This window comes from Macaca fascicularis, chromosome 9, assembly GCF_037993035.2.
Source record: "Macaca fascicularis isolate 582-1 chromosome 9, T2T-MFA8v1.1".
Taxonomy (NCBI): domain Eukaryota; kingdom Metazoa; phylum Chordata; class Mammalia; order Primates; family Cercopithecidae; genus Macaca; species Macaca fascicularis.
The window spans coordinates 50,740,911-50,761,051 of record NC_088383.1 but is presented as its reverse complement, the minus strand read 5'-3'; the positions used below and the strand labels follow the sequence as shown (position 1 = coordinate 50,761,051).

General features: G+C 37.7%; 1 protein-coding gene across 1 annotated transcript in view; it reads right to left on the bottom strand.

Moving 5' to 3' along the window:
• Positions 1–346: 346 nt before the first annotated feature.
• LOC141407620 (ATP-dependent zinc metalloprotease YME1L1-like) overlaps positions 347–20,141 on the bottom strand; it is a 68,265-nt gene continuing 48,470 nt past the window's right edge. The window contains exons 4-9 of the mRNA XM_074000840.1: positions 14,211–14,301; positions 10,010–10,064; positions 8,719–8,781; positions 7,736–7,848; positions 6,547–6,702; positions 347–402 (exon numbers count right to left, since the gene is read on the bottom strand). Of these exons, the coding sequence (XP_073856941.1) occupies positions 347–402; positions 6,547–6,702; positions 7,736–7,848; positions 8,719–8,781; positions 10,010–10,064; positions 14,211–14,301 (534 nt within the window). The remainder of the gene's footprint in view (positions 403–6,546; positions 6,703–7,735; positions 7,849–8,718; positions 8,782–10,009; positions 10,065–14,210; positions 14,302–20,141) is intronic.

The following is a 20,141-nucleotide window of genomic DNA, read 5'->3' as shown; positions in this document are numbered from 1 at the left end:
AAAAAAGTTCAATGTCACTAATCCTCAGGAAAATGCAAATCAAAACCATGAGATCTAACCTTACACCTGTTATTCATCTAGTATATGCTGAACTTTGCCCATAGAATAATTGGCTTTTGGAAAACAGTTCCCCTCACAATTACTTTACCTTGAATATTTTTCTTCTTGTAGTTAAACAACTGATGTTCATCTGTGGTTTTTGTAGTGTAAATTGAAATAATGGGCAGAATCTCAGCATGGAAGGAAGAGAAGTTTATCTTTCCTCCTTCTTGCTTCCAGAGCCATCTGCTCAGACTTCCTGAGCTTTCTCATTCATGAGATGGATGTCCTCAATAACCTTCACAATTCAGTGTGTGGTCATTTCAAATTGACACTTCCAGAGTGACACTTCCAGAGTGACACCTGGAAGCATGACATAAAGGGGAAAAAGACATTTGTCAAATAAAAAAATGAAAATGTGGCCAGGCATGCTGACCCACGCCTGTCATCCTAGCACTTTTAGAGGCCAAGGTGGACAGATCACTTGAGCTCGGGAGTTCGAGACCAGCCTGGTCAATATAGGAAGACCCCTGTCTCTACAAAAAATTAGCTGGGCATGGTGGTACACACCTGTGATCCCCGCTACTCAGTAGGCTAAGGTGGGAGGATCACCTGAACCCAGGACGTGGAGTTTGCAGCGAGCCAAGATCACACCACTGCATACCAGCCTGGATGACAGAGTGAGACCCTGCCTCAAAAAATAAATACACGAATAAAAATAAAAACGTAAGGGGAATGAGAAAGGCAGAAACTCGGTTCTAGTTTTGTTACGTGGAACAAACATACCAGTTTTAGTCAAATATTTGCCACCTTTATAGCAGAATATTTTGTTATGTAAGTTCTGTTTTCCCCTTTGATTTATAAGAAACCCTGACAATTAATGAGATGGCAGCTATTAGTATCCTAGATAATTTGCTGAGGGTCTACTAATCCTTTCAATATGGCCAGTGTTCCTGAGTGAAGCAGCAGCATGCCTGCTTTTCCCTGGTTTCCCCAACTGAGTAAAATTTCATGAAAGCAATTCCTCACCAACATAAAGAAAGTTCCCTAAGCAAGATAAAGTAATCCTTCCAATCCCTTCTTTAGGAGATAATGTGGATTACAGGGAAGTAGTGGGTATGAGTGGGCTAAGAAATTGTTGGGTAATAAAAATAATTTTTTTTTCTTTTAGGCAAGGAAGCAATTTATAAAACCAAGATTAAAATAAAGAAATATATGCTGCCATTGCTAAATTCCTGAGAAAAGGCAAAGAGGTTGATGAGATAGAAGTGTAAAACACAGAAACAGGCTGGACTTGGTGGCTCACACCTGTAATCCTAGCACTCTGGGAGACCAAGGCAGGTGGATTGCCTGAGCTCAGGTGTTAGAGACCAACCTGGGCACCCTGGTGATACCCTGAGTCTATTAAAAATACATAAAATTACCTTGGTGTGGTGGTGCGCACCTGTAGTCCCAGCTACTCTGGAGGCTGAGGCATGAGAATCACTTGAACCTGGAGACAGAGGTTGCAGTGAGCTGAGATTGCACCACTGCACTCCAGCCTGGGTGACAGATCAAGACTTTGTCTCAAAAAATATAAAAAATTAAAACTAAAAAAAGGACAAGCACAGAAACAAAACAATAAAGAACATTAAGATTTATAATAAAGTTTATGATAAAAGAGTACTAAAAATACTTTTCACCAGAATATATAAAGAAGTCTTACAACTCAACAACAGAAAGACCATCAATTAAAACATGGTCAATGAATCTGATTAGGTATTTTACCAAAGAAGACAGACAGTGGCCGGCCGCAGTAGCTCATGCCTGTAATCCCAGCACTTTGGGAGGCCAAGGTGGGCAGATCACCTGAGGTCGGGAGTTCAAGATCAGCCTGACCAACATAGAGAAACCCCATCTGAACTAAAACTACAAAATTAGCTTGGCATGGTGGCGCATGCCGGTAATCCCAGCTACTTGGGAAGCTGAGGCAGGAGAATCGCTTGAACCCGGGAGGCGGAGGTTGTGGTGAGTCAAAGTCGCGCCATTGCACTCCAGCCTGGGCAACAAGAGCGAAACTCCATTTCAAAACAAACAAACAAACAAACAAAACAAAGAAGACAGACAAATGGCCATTAACCATCTGAAAAGATGTTCAACATCATTAGTCATTAGGGAAATGCAAATCAAAACCACAATAAGAACACTTCACACCTCTATAATGCCTATAATCAAAAAGACACACACAAAAAAGTATAGACAAGGATGTGGAGAAATTGGAACACTCATACACTCATACACTGCTGGTGGGAATGTAAAATTGGATAGCTGCTTTGAAAAACAGTCTTATAGTTCCTCAAAAGATTAAAACCAGTTGTCCTATGACTCAAAAATTGTACTCCTGGATATTCACCCAAGAGGAACATATGTCCACAATGGAGTTCATAGCAACATCACTCATAATAGTCAAAACTTGTAAACAACCCAATGTCCATCAACTGATAAATAAAATGTGATAAACCTCTACAATAGAATATTACTTAGCAATAAGAAAAAAATAAAGTTACTGGCTGGGCATGATGGCTCACGTCTTTAATCTCAGCACTTTGGAAGGCTGAGGTGAGAGGATTGCTTGAGCCCAGGAGTTCAAGACCACCTCAGGCAACATGGCGAAACCCCAGCTCTTCAAAAACTACAAAAAATTTAGCTGGGTCATGGTGGCGCATACCTATGATCCAAACTACTCAGGAAGCTGAGGTGGGAAGATCACTTGAGCCCAGGAGATCAAGGTTACAATGAGCCAAAATCAAGCCACTGCACCCCAGGCTGGGCAATGGAGTGAGGCCTGTCTGAAAAAAATAAAAACTAAAAATTAAAAAAATTACTGATTCATGCTACCATATAGATAACTCTTAAAAATATTATGTTAGGTGAAATGAGCCAGACACAAAAGGACAAATATCAGGTGATTCCACTTATATGAGGTACCTGCGATAGGCAAATTCATAGAGACAGAAAGCAAAATAGAGGTTACCAGAAGCTAGGGGATGCATGATGGGGATTTATTATTTAATGGGTACAGACAGTCTCTGTTTGGGATGATGAAAAAATTCCAGAAGTAAATAGAAGTGATGCTTGCACAGCATTGTAAGTGTACTTAATGCCACTAAGTTGTACATTTTAAAGTGGTTAAAATGGTACATTTTAGGTTATATATGTTTTGCCGGAATTTTAAAAAATAATTGACAAAGTTTAGACAATTTTAAAGAGAGCACAAGATTTGCAGTTAACCTAAAAAATTCATGAAAGAACTGCATTTTAAGATTTATTTTAATAAATTTAACCTTTGCAAGCCAATTAATGATATCACCATCTTAACAAACTAAAAAGAAAAACCATATGATTATCTAGTAGATGCAGAAAATTTGACAAAATTCAACATCCACTACCCATTTTTAAAAAAAATATCAGCAAAGTAAGGATACAAGAGATTTTCCTCAACATGTTAAAGGACATCTTTAAGATATCTGCAGCAGGACTTTGTGAGACCGAGGTGGGTGGATTGCTTGAGCTCAGGAGTACTAGAATAGCCTAGGCAACATGGTGAAACCTTGTCTCTACAAAAAATCACAAAAATTATCTGGATGTGGTGGCACACACCTATAGTCCCAGCAACTCAGGAGGCTGAGGTGAGAAGATTCCTTGAGCCTAGGAGGAAGAGGTTGCAGTAAACCAAGATTGTGCCACTGCATTCTGACCTGGATGACAGAGTGAGAACCTGCCTCAAAATAAAATAAAATAAAATAAGTTATTTGCAGCTAACATCCTATGTAATGAGGAAAGTCTGAATGGTTTTCCCTCAGATCAAGAATGAGACAGGAATTTCAGTTCTTCCCTCTTCTATTCAACATTGTACTGGAGGTTCTAGCCATTGTAATCATTTCTGAAAACAGGTGAGTGGCATGTAGGAGAATGAAACTGGATCTTCATTTCTCACCTTATACAAAAATCAACTCAAGATGGATCAAAGACTTAAATCTAAGACCTGAAACTATTAAAATTCTAGAAGATAACATTGGAAAAACTCTTCTAGATATTGGCTTAGGCAAGGATTTCGTGACCAAGAACCCAAAAGCAAATGCAGTAAAAACAAAGATAAATAGCTGGGACTTAATTAAACTAAAGAGCTTTTGCACAGCCAAAGGAACAGTGAGCAGCGTAAACAGACAACCCACAGAATGAGAGAAAATCTTCACAATCTATACATCTGACAAAGAGCTAATATCCAGAATCTACAACAAACTCAAACAAATTAGCAAGAAAAAAACAAACAATCCGACCAGGCACGGTGGCTCACCCCTCTAATCCCAACACTTTGGGAGGCCAAGGCGGGTGGATCACAAGGTCACGAGATCGAGACCAGCCTGATCAACATGGTGAAACTCCTTCACCACTAAAAATACAAAAATTACCTGGGCATGGTGGGGCACGCCTGTAATCCCAGCTACTCAGGAGGCTGAGGCAGAAGAATTGCTTGAATCCGGAAAGCAGATGTTGCAGTGAGACAAGATCGTGCCACTGCACTCCAGCCTGGTGACGGAGCAAGACTCCATCAAAAACAGAAAGAAAGAAAGAAAGAAAGAAAGAAAGAAAGAAAGAAAGAAAGAAAGAAAGAAAGAAAGAAAGAAAGAAAGAAAGAAAGAAAGGAAGGAAGGAAGGAAGGAAGGAAGGAAGGAAGGAAGGAAGGAAGGAAGGAAGGAAGGAAGGAAGGAAGGAAGGAGAAAAAAAAAGATCCTATCAAAAAGTGGGCTAAGGACATGAATAGACAATTCTGAAAAGATGGACAAATGTCCAACAAAGATATGAAAAATGCACAGCGTCACTAATGATCAGGGAAATGCAAATCAAAACCACAATGAGATACCACTTTACTCCTTCAAGAATGCACACAATAAAAAACTAATAGATGTTGGCATGGATATGATGAAAAGGGAACACTTCTACACTGCTAGTGGGAATGTAAACTAGTACAACCACTATGGAAAACAGTGTGGAGATTCCCTAAAGAACTAAAAGTAAAACCATCGTTTGATCCAGCAATCCCATTACTATCTACCCAGAGGAAAAGAAGTCATTACATGAAAAGAGATTTGCACATACCTGTTTATAGCAGCACAGTTTGCAGTTGCAAAAATGTGTCTCACACACACACACACAGACACACACACGCTATGGACTACTACTCAGCCACAAAAAGGAATGAATTAATAGCACTCACAGCAACCTAGATAGGATTGGAGACTATTATTCTAAGTGAGGTAACTCAGGAATGGAAAACCAAACATCCTAAGTTTTCACTCATAATTGGGAGCTAAGCTATGAGGATGCAAAGGCATAAGAATGACAAAGTGGTAATCCCGGCACTTTGGGAGGCCGAGACGGGTGCATCACGAAGTCAGGATATCGAGACTATCCTGACTAACATTGTGAAACCCTGTCTCTACTAAAAATACAAAAAATTAGCTGGGCGTGGTGGCACACGTCTGTAGTCCCAACTACTTGGGAGGCTGAGGCAGGAGAATTGTTTGAACCCAGGAGACGGAGGTCTCAGTGAGCTGAGATCACGCCACTGCACTCCAACCTAGGTGACAGAGCGAGACTCCGTCTCAAAAAACAACACACAAAAAAATGACACAGTGAACTTTGGAGACTTTGGGGAAAGAGTGGGAAGGGGGTGAGAGATAGGAGACTACAAATTGGGTTGTGTGTATACTGCTTATGTGATGGGGGCACCAAAATCTCACAAATCACTGCTAAAGAAATCACTTGTGTAACCAAATACCACCTGTTCCCCCAAAAACCTATAGAAATTAAAAATAAATAAAAATGTTTAAAGGAGAAAGGAAAGGAAAAAGGAAGAGAACTGAAAGACATCCAGATTAGAAAGAAATAAGTAAAACTCTTTTTATTCATAGATACTGTCTTCTAAGCTTCAGCAGCTTTTCAATACTCAACTCAATAAATCCAGAATGCTCAATAAAATTCATTAAAAAGCGACTTAAACTAATAAATGAGTTTTGCAAAGTTGCAAGATAGAAGATCAAGATACAAAATCAAGTGTGTTTCTCTACATTAGGAATAAAAATTAAGAAATTGACATTTTTGAAATAATACTATTTATCATAGCATTAAAATATAAAATGCTTATGGGTACATCTGAAAAGCTATGTGAAAGACCTGTACAATTAAAACCAAAAAATATTTCTGAGAAAATTTTTTGAAAAAACAAAGGAGGCTGGGCGCTGTGGCTCATGCCTGTAATCCCAGCACTTTGGGAGGCCGAGGCAGGTGGATCACGAGGTCAGGAGATCAATACCATCCTGGATAACACGGTGAAACCCCGTCTCTACTAAAAATACAAAAAAATATAAAATTAGCCGGGCATGGCGGTGTGTGCCTGTAGTCCCAGCTGCTGGGGAGGCTGAGGCAGGAGAATGGCGTGAACCCAGGAGGTGGAGTGAAACCTACCCATTATTATTTTGTCTTTGGAAAACTCCAGCTCCTTCATGGTAACCATTTCTTTTCCATCAACAGCTACGTTTAATGCAGCCTGGTTCACAAGATTCTCCAACTCTGCTCCAGAAAAGCCAGTAGTACCTCGAGCTATAATTTCTGGATCAATGGCTAATGTAAAAAGAGAACACAACACTAAAAGCCCAAAACAGGTAAAAAGAAGCTCTTCACAAAGAACTCACATTCTGGCTGGGTGCAGTGGTTCATGCCTGTAATCCCAGCACTTTGGGACGCTGAGGCGGGTGGATCACCTGAGGTTAGGAGTTTGGACCAGCCTGGCCAACATGGTGAAACCCCGTCTCTACTAAAAATACAAAAATTAGCTTACCGTGGTGGTGTGTACCTGTAATGCCAGCTACTTGGGAGGCTGAGGCAGGAGAATCACTTGAACCCCGGAGGCAGAGGTTGCAGTGAGCCGAGATCGCACGGTTGCACTCTAGCCTGGGCAAAAAGAACGAAACATTGTCTCAAAACAAAACAAAACAGAAACAAAACAAAACACAAACGCAAAAAAACAAAAACAAAAAACTCACCTTCTGAGGGAAAAAAAGAAAATAGCTAGCTATAGCTATTCTGAGCCATAGTTTAGACATTTTTTCTCTGAATTTCATCTGGAAATACTTACTTTGGACATAAAAGGTGCCCTAATTATAGGAAACATATATAGTTTAATGAATTGATCCAGCTATCTCTGAAACTACTGCAGCTTTAATAATTTCATTTATTACTAAAATGGGTAATACATCTTCATATGTTTTGTTTTATAATTTGCATTCTTCTCTTTTGGCCCCATACTGACTATATCATGAGCTACTGTTTCTGAAGCTTTTTCTGTTATTTTGCATTTTACATTCATCTTAGAAAATATGTATATACATATATATTTCCTCAAATATTATCTGTCTGAATACTCTAAAAAAACCTTTCTTTAGAATCAGGGTTCAAAACAATAGAATCTCCTGGATACACAATAACTAAGGAATAGACTTTTAAATGAACATACTAATGGTAAAAAAACAGACGATAAAAATGAACTGGTCTTTTAATATTAATACATTTACCCTGAAAGGAGCACACACAGGGTGAGTTGTGTATCACCACTTTATAGAAATGATAATGTTTGTTTCGATATAATTAGACTTATATTGATCGAACTTTATTTTATTGAGATACCATTTCAAAATTTCTGTTCGACCTTTTACATCTGTCCTTGGAACTGTAACCTGCATGTCAAAACGACCAGGAAGTATTAAGGTACTACAGGAATAATGTAAAAGGAAAATATAAATTAACAAACTGATGATGCTAAAGCTCAGATTCAACAGGACTGACACCCTAATGACATGAGTGGGAAGCCAAGGGCAGCCAGAGAACAGATGGAGTTTTGTACGTAAATATTCAGATAATTCCTTTTGAAACAAGGCTCAAGTAACAGTGTCAATAACCAGAAGGCAGAACAAGGCTCATTTAGATACATGTGTGTACCTAGATAGCCTACCCCTCAGAAACAAAAGCATGAAAGCAGCTCAGTTCAGGAACAAATAATTCCACAAAAAACTGTTATGAGAAGCACACATCTAAGTGTGTGGTTAGACTTGTACAGAATGTTAGACTAAGTACAGAATGTTAGACTAGAGTCTTAGGCAGTGACAAACTAGTGATCAAATAAAAATATGAATAACTTGTACAATAAATTTTTTTCATAGTAACTTTAAACCTAGTTATAATGCTACAGTGAATTTATTTTAAAAATGCTGTCTACATAAAACTTTTGTGACATATAACAAAGAAATATTTTAACAGTTTTATTGAGATGTAATTCACATAACAGAATTTAAAGTGGATACTTCAGTGGCTTTTAATATATTCAGAATTGTACAACCATCAGCACAATCTAATTTTAGAATATTCCCATCCCCACAAAGAAATCCCGTATCAAGTGGCAGCCATTCGCCACTCTCCCTAACCTCTGGTAACAGCTAATCTAACTTGTCTCTGTGGATTTTCTTATTCTGGACATTGCCTATAAATGGAATTATATAATATGATGTTTTGCAATGGACTTCTTTTACCATAATTTTGTAGCATGTAAACAGCACTTCACAAAAATCTTCTTTTAATACTTACTTATCTAATGCCTCTGGGAAGTTTGTGGCTCCTATTATGATAAGTCCTTCATTGGGTTGACAACTACATAGGAAAATATGTCATATTTTCACTAACATTGAAGCACAGCACACATGTAGAAATGCTCTACACAAAACATTTTTTTTTTTTTTTTTTTTTTTGAGACTAGGACTCCCTTTGTGGCCTAAGTTGGAGTGCACGAGTACCTTCATAGCTCACTGTAGCCTCAAATTTCTGGGAAGAAGTGATCCTTCTGCCTCAACTTCTCAAGTAGCTGGAACAACAGGCACATGCCACCATACCTGACTAATTTATTTTTATTTTTTATTTATTTTAAAAAATTTTCTCCCCAATTTCTAGGTACAAGCCACTGACTATTTTCTTTCTTTCTTTTTCTTTTTTGAGATGGAGTCTCTCTCTTGTCACCCAGGCTGGAGTGTAGTGGCGCGATCTCTGCTCACTGCAAGCTCCACCTCCTGGGTTCAATGCCATTCTCGTGCCTCAGCCTCCTGAGTACCTGGGACTACAGGCATCCGCCACCACGCCCAGCTAATTTTTTTTTTTTTTTTTTTTTGTATTTTTAGTAGAGACGGGGTTTCACTATGTTAGCCAGGATGGTCTCAATCTCCTGACCTCATGATCCGCCTGCTAAGAAAAGAGACTAATACCACCAGTCATCTGTGGCTACATATCTTCACAATCATCTGGTCTATGTAGGAAAAGATAACCTAATATAAAAAAGTTTAGGTGCCTGGTTAATTTTTGAAAAAATTACTTTCAAGCATACCAATTCAAATTATTCACTCCTGGGCTTCCTATGTAGTTTCAAAATGTCTTATATTGACTTTTAAGACACTTCTTTCAAAACAACATCAACTCTTGCTTTTTACATTATAAACATTGAGGTAAGCTTTAAACCTGCCACAACATTAAAAGCTAGTCATAAACTGTGTAGAAACAAGTGTATTTCTTCAAATAGACTACTAGTCTCAGCTTGAATCACTGTTTTTCTATCTCAAGTACAATAACAAATGAAAAAGAATATAAATACCACAAATTAAATGAGTTGATATTCAAATATCCAATTAGTAGTGAAAACAATACAATAATGAGAGAAAAAGCTTGTCTTGATTTCTTGCTTGAGGGACTACTCTGTTTCCTATACACATCACATTTTTCATATCTCTAGATATGAAATGCCTTATGGAAATAATTTGCATAAGACCACTTCTACATATATCAAATGCTGGGAGGCATCACCATATTCTAAGACAAAAGGAGACTCAATTACCCATCCATTTCAGCAAGAAATTGATTTATGATCTGCCTTAAATATGGATGCAATGAGATTCAATTCTCTTCCCACCAACAGAATCTAATTCCTCAATAAATGTAACACAAGGAACATTCGCATTTCTTCCCCTAAGACAACAAAAAAGATTCAAATAAGCTGAAAGAAGTTAACAGTTTTGAACAAGATAAATATTAAAATTCTATAAAACTGTCAAAAGCCAACAAAAATATTCATTGTAAGAAAATACACAAAAGGAGGTCAATTTTTACTGATTTAAGAATAGTAGCTTCGGGAGGAAAAAAAAAAAAACTATACCAAAGAAAATGATTTAAAATAAAAGCAATTAGGCATTCATTCTTCCTAGATATACAAATATCATATACAATTAGGTTTGAAGCTTATTACTCCCTAATTCCATACTATAAAATTGATGAATAAAATGAAAAAAAAAAAACCTAAGAGATTTTTGGTAGTCTCCAACCTCATTTTGCACTTCCACTAGCTCTTTCAATAATTCATATATTAAGCTATCCAAATCAAGATCCCACAGTTGCTATTTTAGCTATCAAAACTAATTAGCATGCAAAGCTAGAGGCCCCAAAAAATAGAAATTAAAAAAAGGAAAAAGAAAAGTAATTATCAAAGAAAGGGGAAGATACACACTTCCCTTAAAATTAACAAAATTTAGTATTGTATGAAAGATACATCAAAATGTACTAAAAAGATTTCTGATACTGCTGACTCCCACATCACAAACATCTCATCAAATTTGGATCTAGAAGCATAATAAAAAGGAACATCAGCTTCTCCTGCTCAGGAAGTGACTTTCCAGTCCCTGGGAGTCCAACTAAAAGAATTCCTAAAAGAAAACAAAACAAGAATGATTCAAAGTATTTTTAAAAAATCCCCCGATATGAACCTATAAAACAAATAGTTATTCATTTATATAATTTTCAGGTTAAGGTCATAACAATAAGCAAGATTTTGAAACACAGTAAACCATACTTGTGTCTGCTATAGGTTCACTTCAGAATCTTGTCCAAAATTAATTTTCCTGTATCATGTAAGTATTGTTTACATACCAACAACAGACATGACAGGGAGAACCTTGAGGCAAAAAAATACAAACCCTTTTATCACTAAATAAGTAAGATAAAAATTCAAGTAGAAATAGATTAAAAGACTAAACAATCAAATGCAATTCATGAATCTTGAATTGACAATATGATATTAAGGAAATAGTGTTAATTTTCTTTGGTGGGATAAGATTATTATGTTTATTTAGGACACTGTCCTTATTCTTAGGTGATGTATAATGAAGTCTTTAGATGTCAAGTAGTTGATGTCTATAGTTTTCTCTCAAATGTTTGGGGGGGGAAACACACACATATACAGAAAGCAAATATGACAAAATGTTAACAATTGTTTAGTCTAAGTTGGTAGGATATGGACGTTAATTGTACTGTTCTTTCAAGGTTTTCCATATGTTTGAAAATTTTCATAATATCATAATAATTTTCACATGTTAGAAAAACAGAATTGCCTGATTTGTATGTTTTTGTAAATATACATATTACATTTAAAAAGCAACAAAACTTCTTTACATACATGTTTGCTGCATTTTAACATTAAAAAATTACAGTAAAGAAAGCTCAAGCTCAAAGATAGCTTTATGACTATTCTAGTATTGTCATGTTTCAGTGATACTTAACTGGTTTAAATCATATTAATTTCTGTGGATTACATCTTGGTATCTGAAGATTTTTCTACAAATTTATACTACTCAAATTTTCTACAAATTTAAAATACTCCTTTTGATTAGAAAGAGGAAGAGTGAGGCCGGGTGCAGTGGCTCAGGCCTGTAATCCCAGCACTTAGCGGGGTTTAGGCGGGTGGATCACGAGGTCGGGGGACTGGCTAACATGGTGAAATCCCGTCTCTACTAAAACCACAAAAAATTAGCCAGGGTTGGTGGCGGGCACCTGTACTCCCAGCTACTCAGGAGGCTGAGGCGGGAGAATGGCGTGAATTCGGCAGGGGGAGCTTGCAGTGAGCGGAGATCGTGCCACTGCACTCCAGCCTGGGCGACAGTGCGAGACTCTGTCAAAAAAAAAAAAAAAAAAAAAAAAAAAAAAAAGAGGAAAGAAAGAAAAGAAAAAAAAGAGGAGGAGAGTAGGTCGGTCACGTGGCTCACGCCTATAATCCCAGCAATTTGGGAAGTCGAGGGTAGTGGATCACCTGAGGTCGAGAATTCAAGACCAGCCTGACCAATATGGAGAAACCCCGTTTCTTTCTACTGAAAAAAAAAAAAAAAAATACCCGGGCATGGTGGAGCATGCCTGTAATCCCAGCTACTCGGGAGGCTTGAGGCAGGAGACTCACTTGAATCCGGGAGGGGGAGGTTGCAGTGAGCCGAGATCGCATTGTACTCCAGCCTGGGAAACAAGAACCAAACTCCGTCTCAAAAAAAAAAAAAAAAAAAAAAAAGGCGGGGAGGAGTGTAACTATTAATACTTCTGTGGTTTTAAACATTCACTCCGTGATGTGATAGCACTGCTTTAATAAATGTGCCCTAAATTAGCAAAGGTTCCTTGCAGATAATTTCATACACTGCTGTATTCTCACTAGAGATAGGTGGCTGTATAAAAACAAGCATTAAAAAGGAGTGTCATCCTTTAACTCAGCAACTCCATTTCTAGAAATGCAGTCTAAGGAATAATTAAACATGAAGGCAAAGCCTTGAATTAAGATGATCACCACAGTACTATTTTTAATAGCAAAAGACTGGAAACCAAATAAAAATTGAATATAAATGGTTAAATTGTGATACAACCATAAATTAGAAGGATACTATGAAGTCATTAAAAACCATGTTAACCATGAGAAAACATCAGACAAAGCCAAACTGAAAACATTCTATAAATAATTAGGCAAGTACTCTTTCAATTATAAAAAGCATGATTAATCCTCTTCTCCCCACTCCCTCACAAAAAGGCTAAGGAATTGTTTCATCAAAACAAACAAACAATAAAAATCTAAATGTTATATGTGATCCTGGATTGGGTCTTCAACTGGGGAAGAGGGTAAGGATCAGGGTAACACTACAACGGATATAGACTGTAAATTTCATAATGGTTTTGTAGATATGTTAAATGTCTTTTTTGTGTTGTTGTTTTTTGAGATGGAGTCTCACTCTGTCCCCCAGGCTGGAGTACAGTGGCTCAGTCTTGGCTCACTGCAACCTCCACTTCCTAGGTTCAAGCAATTCTCTCGCCTCAGCCTCCCGAGTAGCTGGGATTACAGACACCTGCAACCAAGCCCGGCTATTTTTTTTTTTTTTTTTTTTTTGTATTTTTAGTAGAGACGGGTTTTCACCATATTGGTCAGGCTGGTTAGAACTCCAATGGCCTCTGGTTCAAGACCAGACTGGTCTTGAACTCCTGACCTCAAGCAATCCATCTGCCTCCACCTCCCAAAATGCTGGAATTATAGGTGTGAGCCACCACACCCAGCTAATGTCCTAATTTTCGTATTACTCTGGAGTTATGTAAAAGAATACACTTAGGGGTGACTATGTTTACAATTTACCCTCAAATAGTTAAAAATTTATTTACTGACAAATAATTTTTATATTTATATATGTGTAAAGAGACAAAGTGAATGATTTTTATAAGGGAGCTAGGTTGAGCGCACTGGCTCATGCCTGCAGTCCTAGTATTTCGGGAGGCCAAAGTGGGTGGATCGCTTGAGCCCAGGAGTTCAAGAGGAGCCTGGGCAATATGGAGTAATCTCATCTTTACAAAAAATACAAAAATTAACCGGCATGGTGGTGTGTGCCTGTGGTCCCAGCTACTTGGGAGGGTCACCTGAATTCAGGAGGTCATGGCTACAGTGAGCCATGATTGCATCACTGTACTCAAGACCGAATCTAAAAAAAAAAAGAACTAAATATTAAAAATGTGTGAGTCTAGGTTAAGGATATGAGGAGCAATCTATGTACTATTGTTGTAACTTAAAGTCTGAAATTATATAAAAATTTGCAGTTACAAAAAAAAAGGCTGTGGAATTTGTTCAGAATGATCATCCATTTTGTAAAATAGCAATTAAGACTTAAACTTCAATCAGTTAAAATTATATTAGTGATATATTACAGGGTTTTTTTTAACATCAAATCATGGGAAAAAAAAAGATATCTTACTTTTCAGAAGTTTACCTCCAAGAACCGTAAATTTTTGTGAATTTTTCAAGAATTCAACAACTTCCTGTAATTCTTGTTTAGCTTCCTCCACCTAAAGTGACACAATTTTTCAAATAACTTTAGATAATGGATACATTTGGTTAGATTATCAAGGCTTCTCTTTTGAAAATCATAAATTTAATTTGGATATGGAATTAACCTGGCCTTCTTTATTTCAGTGAAAGAAGTACACAAAAATGGCCCCTTATAAAACACACAAAGGGTTTTCCCCTGACCATTATTTCCAGTTATGCAAAATCTCCTTACTATCCCCAAAAAATCATTCTGAATTTTCGTTTTCTCAGTGAGAAAACAAAAGTCAAATACGTTGGGCATAGTTAAAAATAAACTACCTAATGAGGAGCAGACTTAAACATGAAACATATCTTTATGCCAAAGGGCATTCCAAAAATGTACAATTATTGTCATGATTCACTTATTATTTCAAGAAAAAGTCCCAGACGTATTTCCAGGAAATATTATACTTATTAAAGAGCAAAGTTATGTTTTTTTTGTTAGACTTGGAATGGTCTTTGAAAGTTATTCTGATTAAACCATTAATTAAAAATTTACTAATGTTGTCGGGCGTGGTGGCTCACGACTGTAATCCCAACACTTCGGGAGGCTGAGGTGGGCAGATCACGAGGTCAGGAGTTCAAGATCAGCCTGGCCAAGATGGAGAAACCCCGTCTCTACTAAAAATACCAAAAAAAAGAAAAAAAGAAAAAAAAATTAGCTGGGCTTGGTGGTGGGCACCTGTAATCCCAGCTACTCAGGATGCTAAGGTAGAGAATTGCTTGAACCCTGGCAGTGGAGGTTGCAGTGAGCCAAGATCACACCACTGCACTCCAGTCTGGGTGACAAAGTGAGACACCATCTCAAAAAAAAAAAAAAAATTACTAACATTTTAATCAAGTTAATGGTTAAAAATAAAGCATTTTCTTTTCACAGAGTGTGTGTATATATATGTGTGTGTGTGTGTATGTGTATATGTGTGTGTATATATATATACACACACATATATACATACACACACACACACACACACACACACATATATATATGAAAGCTTTGCCCACTCCTAGGTCCAGAAGTGTGTACATATGTTCACCAAGAGATGTGTACAAGAATATTCACACCAGCTCTATTTGAGCCAAAAACTAGAAATAACCCGAATGTCCACCTAAAGTAGTATAATTGCACAGTGTTGTGGTATTTGTATAATGGAATACTATGCAATAAGGATAAACCAACCACAGCTCAAATAACTGATGGATCTCACAAACATCATGTTGAATAAAAGAAGCCTCAGTCAGGTGTGGTGGCTCATATCTGTAATCCCAGCACTTTGGGAGGCCAAGGCAGGCAGATCATGAGGTCAGAAGTTTGAGACCAGCCTTGCCAACATGGTGAAACCCTGCCTTTACTAAAGGTACAAAAATTAGCCAGGCTTGGTGGCAGGCACCTGTAATCCCAGCTACCTGGGGGACTGAGGCAGGAGAATCGCTTGAACCCAAGAGGTGGAGGTTGCAATGAGCCAAGATTGCGCCACTGCACTCCAGCCTGGGTGACAGGGCAAGACTCTATCCAAAAAATAAAAATTAAAAAAAAGCATCATACAAAAGAAAATATTCTATATGGATTACATTTATCAAAATCCAAAAACAGGCAAAATTCATGTGTGGTATTAGATAGGAAAGTGTCCCTAGGTAGGGAAGACGGTAACCAGAAGGAGGCATCAGGGAGGTTCTGGGCTTCTGATAATGCTCTGTTTCTTGAGCTGGATACCTATAACACAGACACTTTTTGAAAATTTATGCACCTTGGTGTGAATTTGTTAAACTTCAATGAGATTTATGGTCAAAAAAAAAAAAAAAGACTTGGCTGGTTTATTAAAAGACAACTTGAAAGATAATATCCATGTGCTAAAAGAAGACTAAAATACATTTGGTCAAAATAATAGATACAATGCCAATTTTAAGTTGTAGGGATAAAGGAGAAGAGATTAAACATAATTTACTATTCAAATAAACTATATTATCTCCCCAAATTCTGCGGCAAGAGAATTCTCACTTGAGGAACGTAAGATCTATCAAGGAAAATAGTTAATGGGATCAAGGTAACGAATCAAGTTATTAAAAGCCCTTATTAATATTTAAGGCTATATATACAAGTATGCCTATATATTCAGAAATTCTAGGCAAGGAAACGATATTCCTATACAAGCTCTTTGATATTTGGTAAAAATTTGAACACAGGAACTACGTAATGGCAAAGCTGTTCTGATAAATGCTATTGAATTTGCTCTATATAAATTTAGGTCTTATGACAATTATAAAATTAATTCATTTTAGCATGGAAAACTTTGTAGGATCTATCTTAATTGTGATGTCTACTTTCATTATGCTTAGTCATCAGCATGGTTTTAGTTTAGTACTCAGAAATCCCCACATTCCAGGACAAGCGTGGTGGCTCATGCCTATTACCCCAGAACTTTCTGAGGCTGAGACGGAAGGTTTGCCTGAGCTCAGGAGTTTGAGACCAGCCTGGACAACAAAGTGAGACTCTGTCTCTACAAAAAAAAAAAAAAAAAAAAAGGAAAAAATCAGCTGGGCCCGATGCCTCTCACACCTATAATCCCAGCACTTTAGGATGAAAAGATGGGTGGATCACTTGAACTCAGGAGATCAAAACCAACCTGGGCAACACAGCTAAATCCCAACTCTACAAAAAAAGTACAAAAATTAGCCAGGCATAGGGGCACACATCTGAAATCACAGTCACCTGGGAGGCTGAGGCAGGAGGATGGCTTGAGTCCAGGAGTAGAAGTGAGCTAAGATCACACCACTGCACTTCACCCTGGGTGACAGAGCCAGACACTGTCTAAAAAGAATAATAAAATTAAATTAAAAAATTAGCCAGGTGTGGTGATGCATGCCTGCGACCTCAGCTATAAGGGAGGCTAAGGCAGGAGTCTCACTTGAGTCCAGAAGGTCGAAGCTGCAGTGAGCCAAGATCACGCCATTTCACTCCAGCCTGGGCCACAGAGCGAGACGCTGTCTCAAAAAAGAAAAAAATTATCTCATTCTAAAAGAAGTGTGGTATATTCAGTAAATAAGTATATACATTACAGGCAGAAAATAACAATGCCCTATCTGACCACAGCCTTAATACAGGCTCAATTTAGAAAAGGCATGCAGACCTCAAACACAATGAGAAGAGCCCTCCACACTGATGATTGAAGGTTTCAAATAATCACTGCACCAACCTCTTCCTCAATTGTTCCCTTTATACAATTCCAACAGGGTTCATAACCATTTAAACTGGAAAGGAAAGGAAATAACTGCTTGGTGTAAAACTATCATAATGATTCCCAATTCCTTATTCCCCAATAGTCTAGGTTGAAAAAAACATGAGACACAAGTATGTAAAGAGGAAAAGCAGAAATAATAACATAACCAGTCTCTTCAGATTTGGAAGAGTCCTCAGATCACGTACTTCAGATCCCTCCTGCAGGAAGAATTTCTTCCAAAACTTTCCTGAAAGATAATTACCCAGCCACTAGAGATCTCAGAAATCAAATATAATAGAGCAGATGTAACGGCAAAGCACAGAGAAGAGCACGGTGTGGGACTAAAGTTCTGGAATTTATATGTGGAAGAGATAAAAGAAATAGAAAATCAGTAGAAAAAAACATTTTGACTTGTATTGATGTAAATTCATGATCCCAAATTTCAAGTGAGCCCAACAGCTTTATTTCCCATTTCCATTCGTTCTCCTATTCCTACACAATTTACTTGCTCCGTAAATCACTCATTCCTCCTCTCGCAACTGTATTCTTTCTTCTCGTTACCTTGATTCTGTCAATTTCCACAACCCCCACCTACTAGTTTACCGACATTCCAACTTTATTTTGTACTATGAGATAAATTATCTGCGCTTCTCTGTCAAAAAAAAAAAATCCAAGAATTGTTTGTAATCCTCTATTCCATCTCAATTCTTTTTACCTCTTGTAAACCCACTGCAGTCGGAATTTAACCCCTGCAACTCCATTAAAATTGCTCTTTATCAGGTACACCAGTGACCTACTGCTAAATCAAATGGTCAGTTCTCACTTGGCCCATCAATAGCATTTCACATTGCTGATCACTCCCCTCATCATAGAAATATTTTCTTCTAGGATACCTTTGTCACTTAACACTAGCAGTTCCTTCTTAGTCTTGGTTCCTGGCTTCTTCTCTCAGTCTTATGAACCTTCAAGTGTTCTATAGCTCAGTATTTAGACTCTCTTCTGGTTACACTTACTCCCTGGGTAATCTCATCTAAACATGTGTACTTAACATATATGTTAAATTAAACATGTTATATGTAAACTTATGTTATATGTTATATATATATAAACAACATATATAAGTATATGTTAAATTAAACATGTTATATATAAACATGTTATATATGTTATATATAATATGTTAAATATAAATATAACATATAAATATATATAAATGTAATCTCATATTTTTAATTCTAGCGTAGACCTATCCCATACCTCCCAAGTGGTATATCCAAGTTACTCAAGTTTTCATTTGTATCTCTCACACCTAACATACCTAAAACTAAATTTCCAACCTTTGTCCCCCAAATCTGCTCCACTCACAGCCTTTTAAATCCTCAATAAAGGCCGGGCGCAGTGCTCATAGCTGTAATCCCAGCACTTTGGGAGGCTGAGATGGGCGGATCACGAGGTCAGGAGTTTGAGATCAGCTTGGCCAACATGGTGAAACCCCATCTCTACTGAAAATACAAAAATTAGCCAGGCATGGTGGCAGGCACCTGTAATCCCAGCTACTCAAGAGGCTGAGGCAAGATAATCGCTTGAACCTGGGAGGCAGAGGTTGCAGTGAGCCGAGATTGTGCCACTGCATTCCAGCCTGGGCGACAGGGCAAGACTCTATCTCAAAAAAAAAAAAAAAAATTCTATTGGTTTTACTTTCAAAAATGAACAAATCAGATACTCTAATACCTCAGAACCTTTGCTCAATCTGTTCCTTTGGCCAGAAATGTTCTTGTCTCAGATAAATGCAGTTTATTCCATCTTCTCCTTCAGATTTTCTCTCAAATGTCACCTTCTCTATCAATCACACCCTGAACATTACATTTAAAACTATAATCTTTCTCCCAGAGCTCCTATTCCTCTTTACCCTGCTCTATTTTTTCCTCCATACATTTTTATTACCTTTTAACATACTCTACTAAATTCTTATATGACATATCAGTGTCCAGTTCCTGCTTTTAGAATTTAAACTCTATGAAGGCAAAGATTATTCTATTCCAGTAGCTAAAATAGGGTCTAGCACTTAATAGATACTATTAAATATTTAGGCCAGGTGTGGTGGCTCACACTTGTAAACCCAACACTTTGGGAGGTCGAGGTGGGTGGATCATGAGGTCAGGAGATCGAGACCAACCTGGCTAACACGGTGAAGTCCTGTCTCTACTAAAAATACAAAAAATCAGCCAGGCGTGGTGACGGGTGCTTGTAGTCCCCGTACTCAGGAGGCTGAGGCAGGAGAATGGCGTAAACCCGGGAGGCGGAGGTTGCAGTGAACCAAGATCGCACCACTGCACTCCAGCCTGGGCGACAGAGCGAGACTCCATCCCGCCCCCCCCCAAAAAAAAGCCATTAAGTATTTAACAAATTAATGGACTATAAACTAGGATTTATATATTCTATTCATTCAAGAAATACACATTGTCGGCTGGGCACGGTGGCTCACGTCTGTAATCCCAGCACTTCAGGAGGCTACTGGAGTTAGAAAAATCAATAAGAGGCATAGGTAAAGAACGGCTATTTATTAACTATCTACTATGTGCCAAGCACACACATTATTT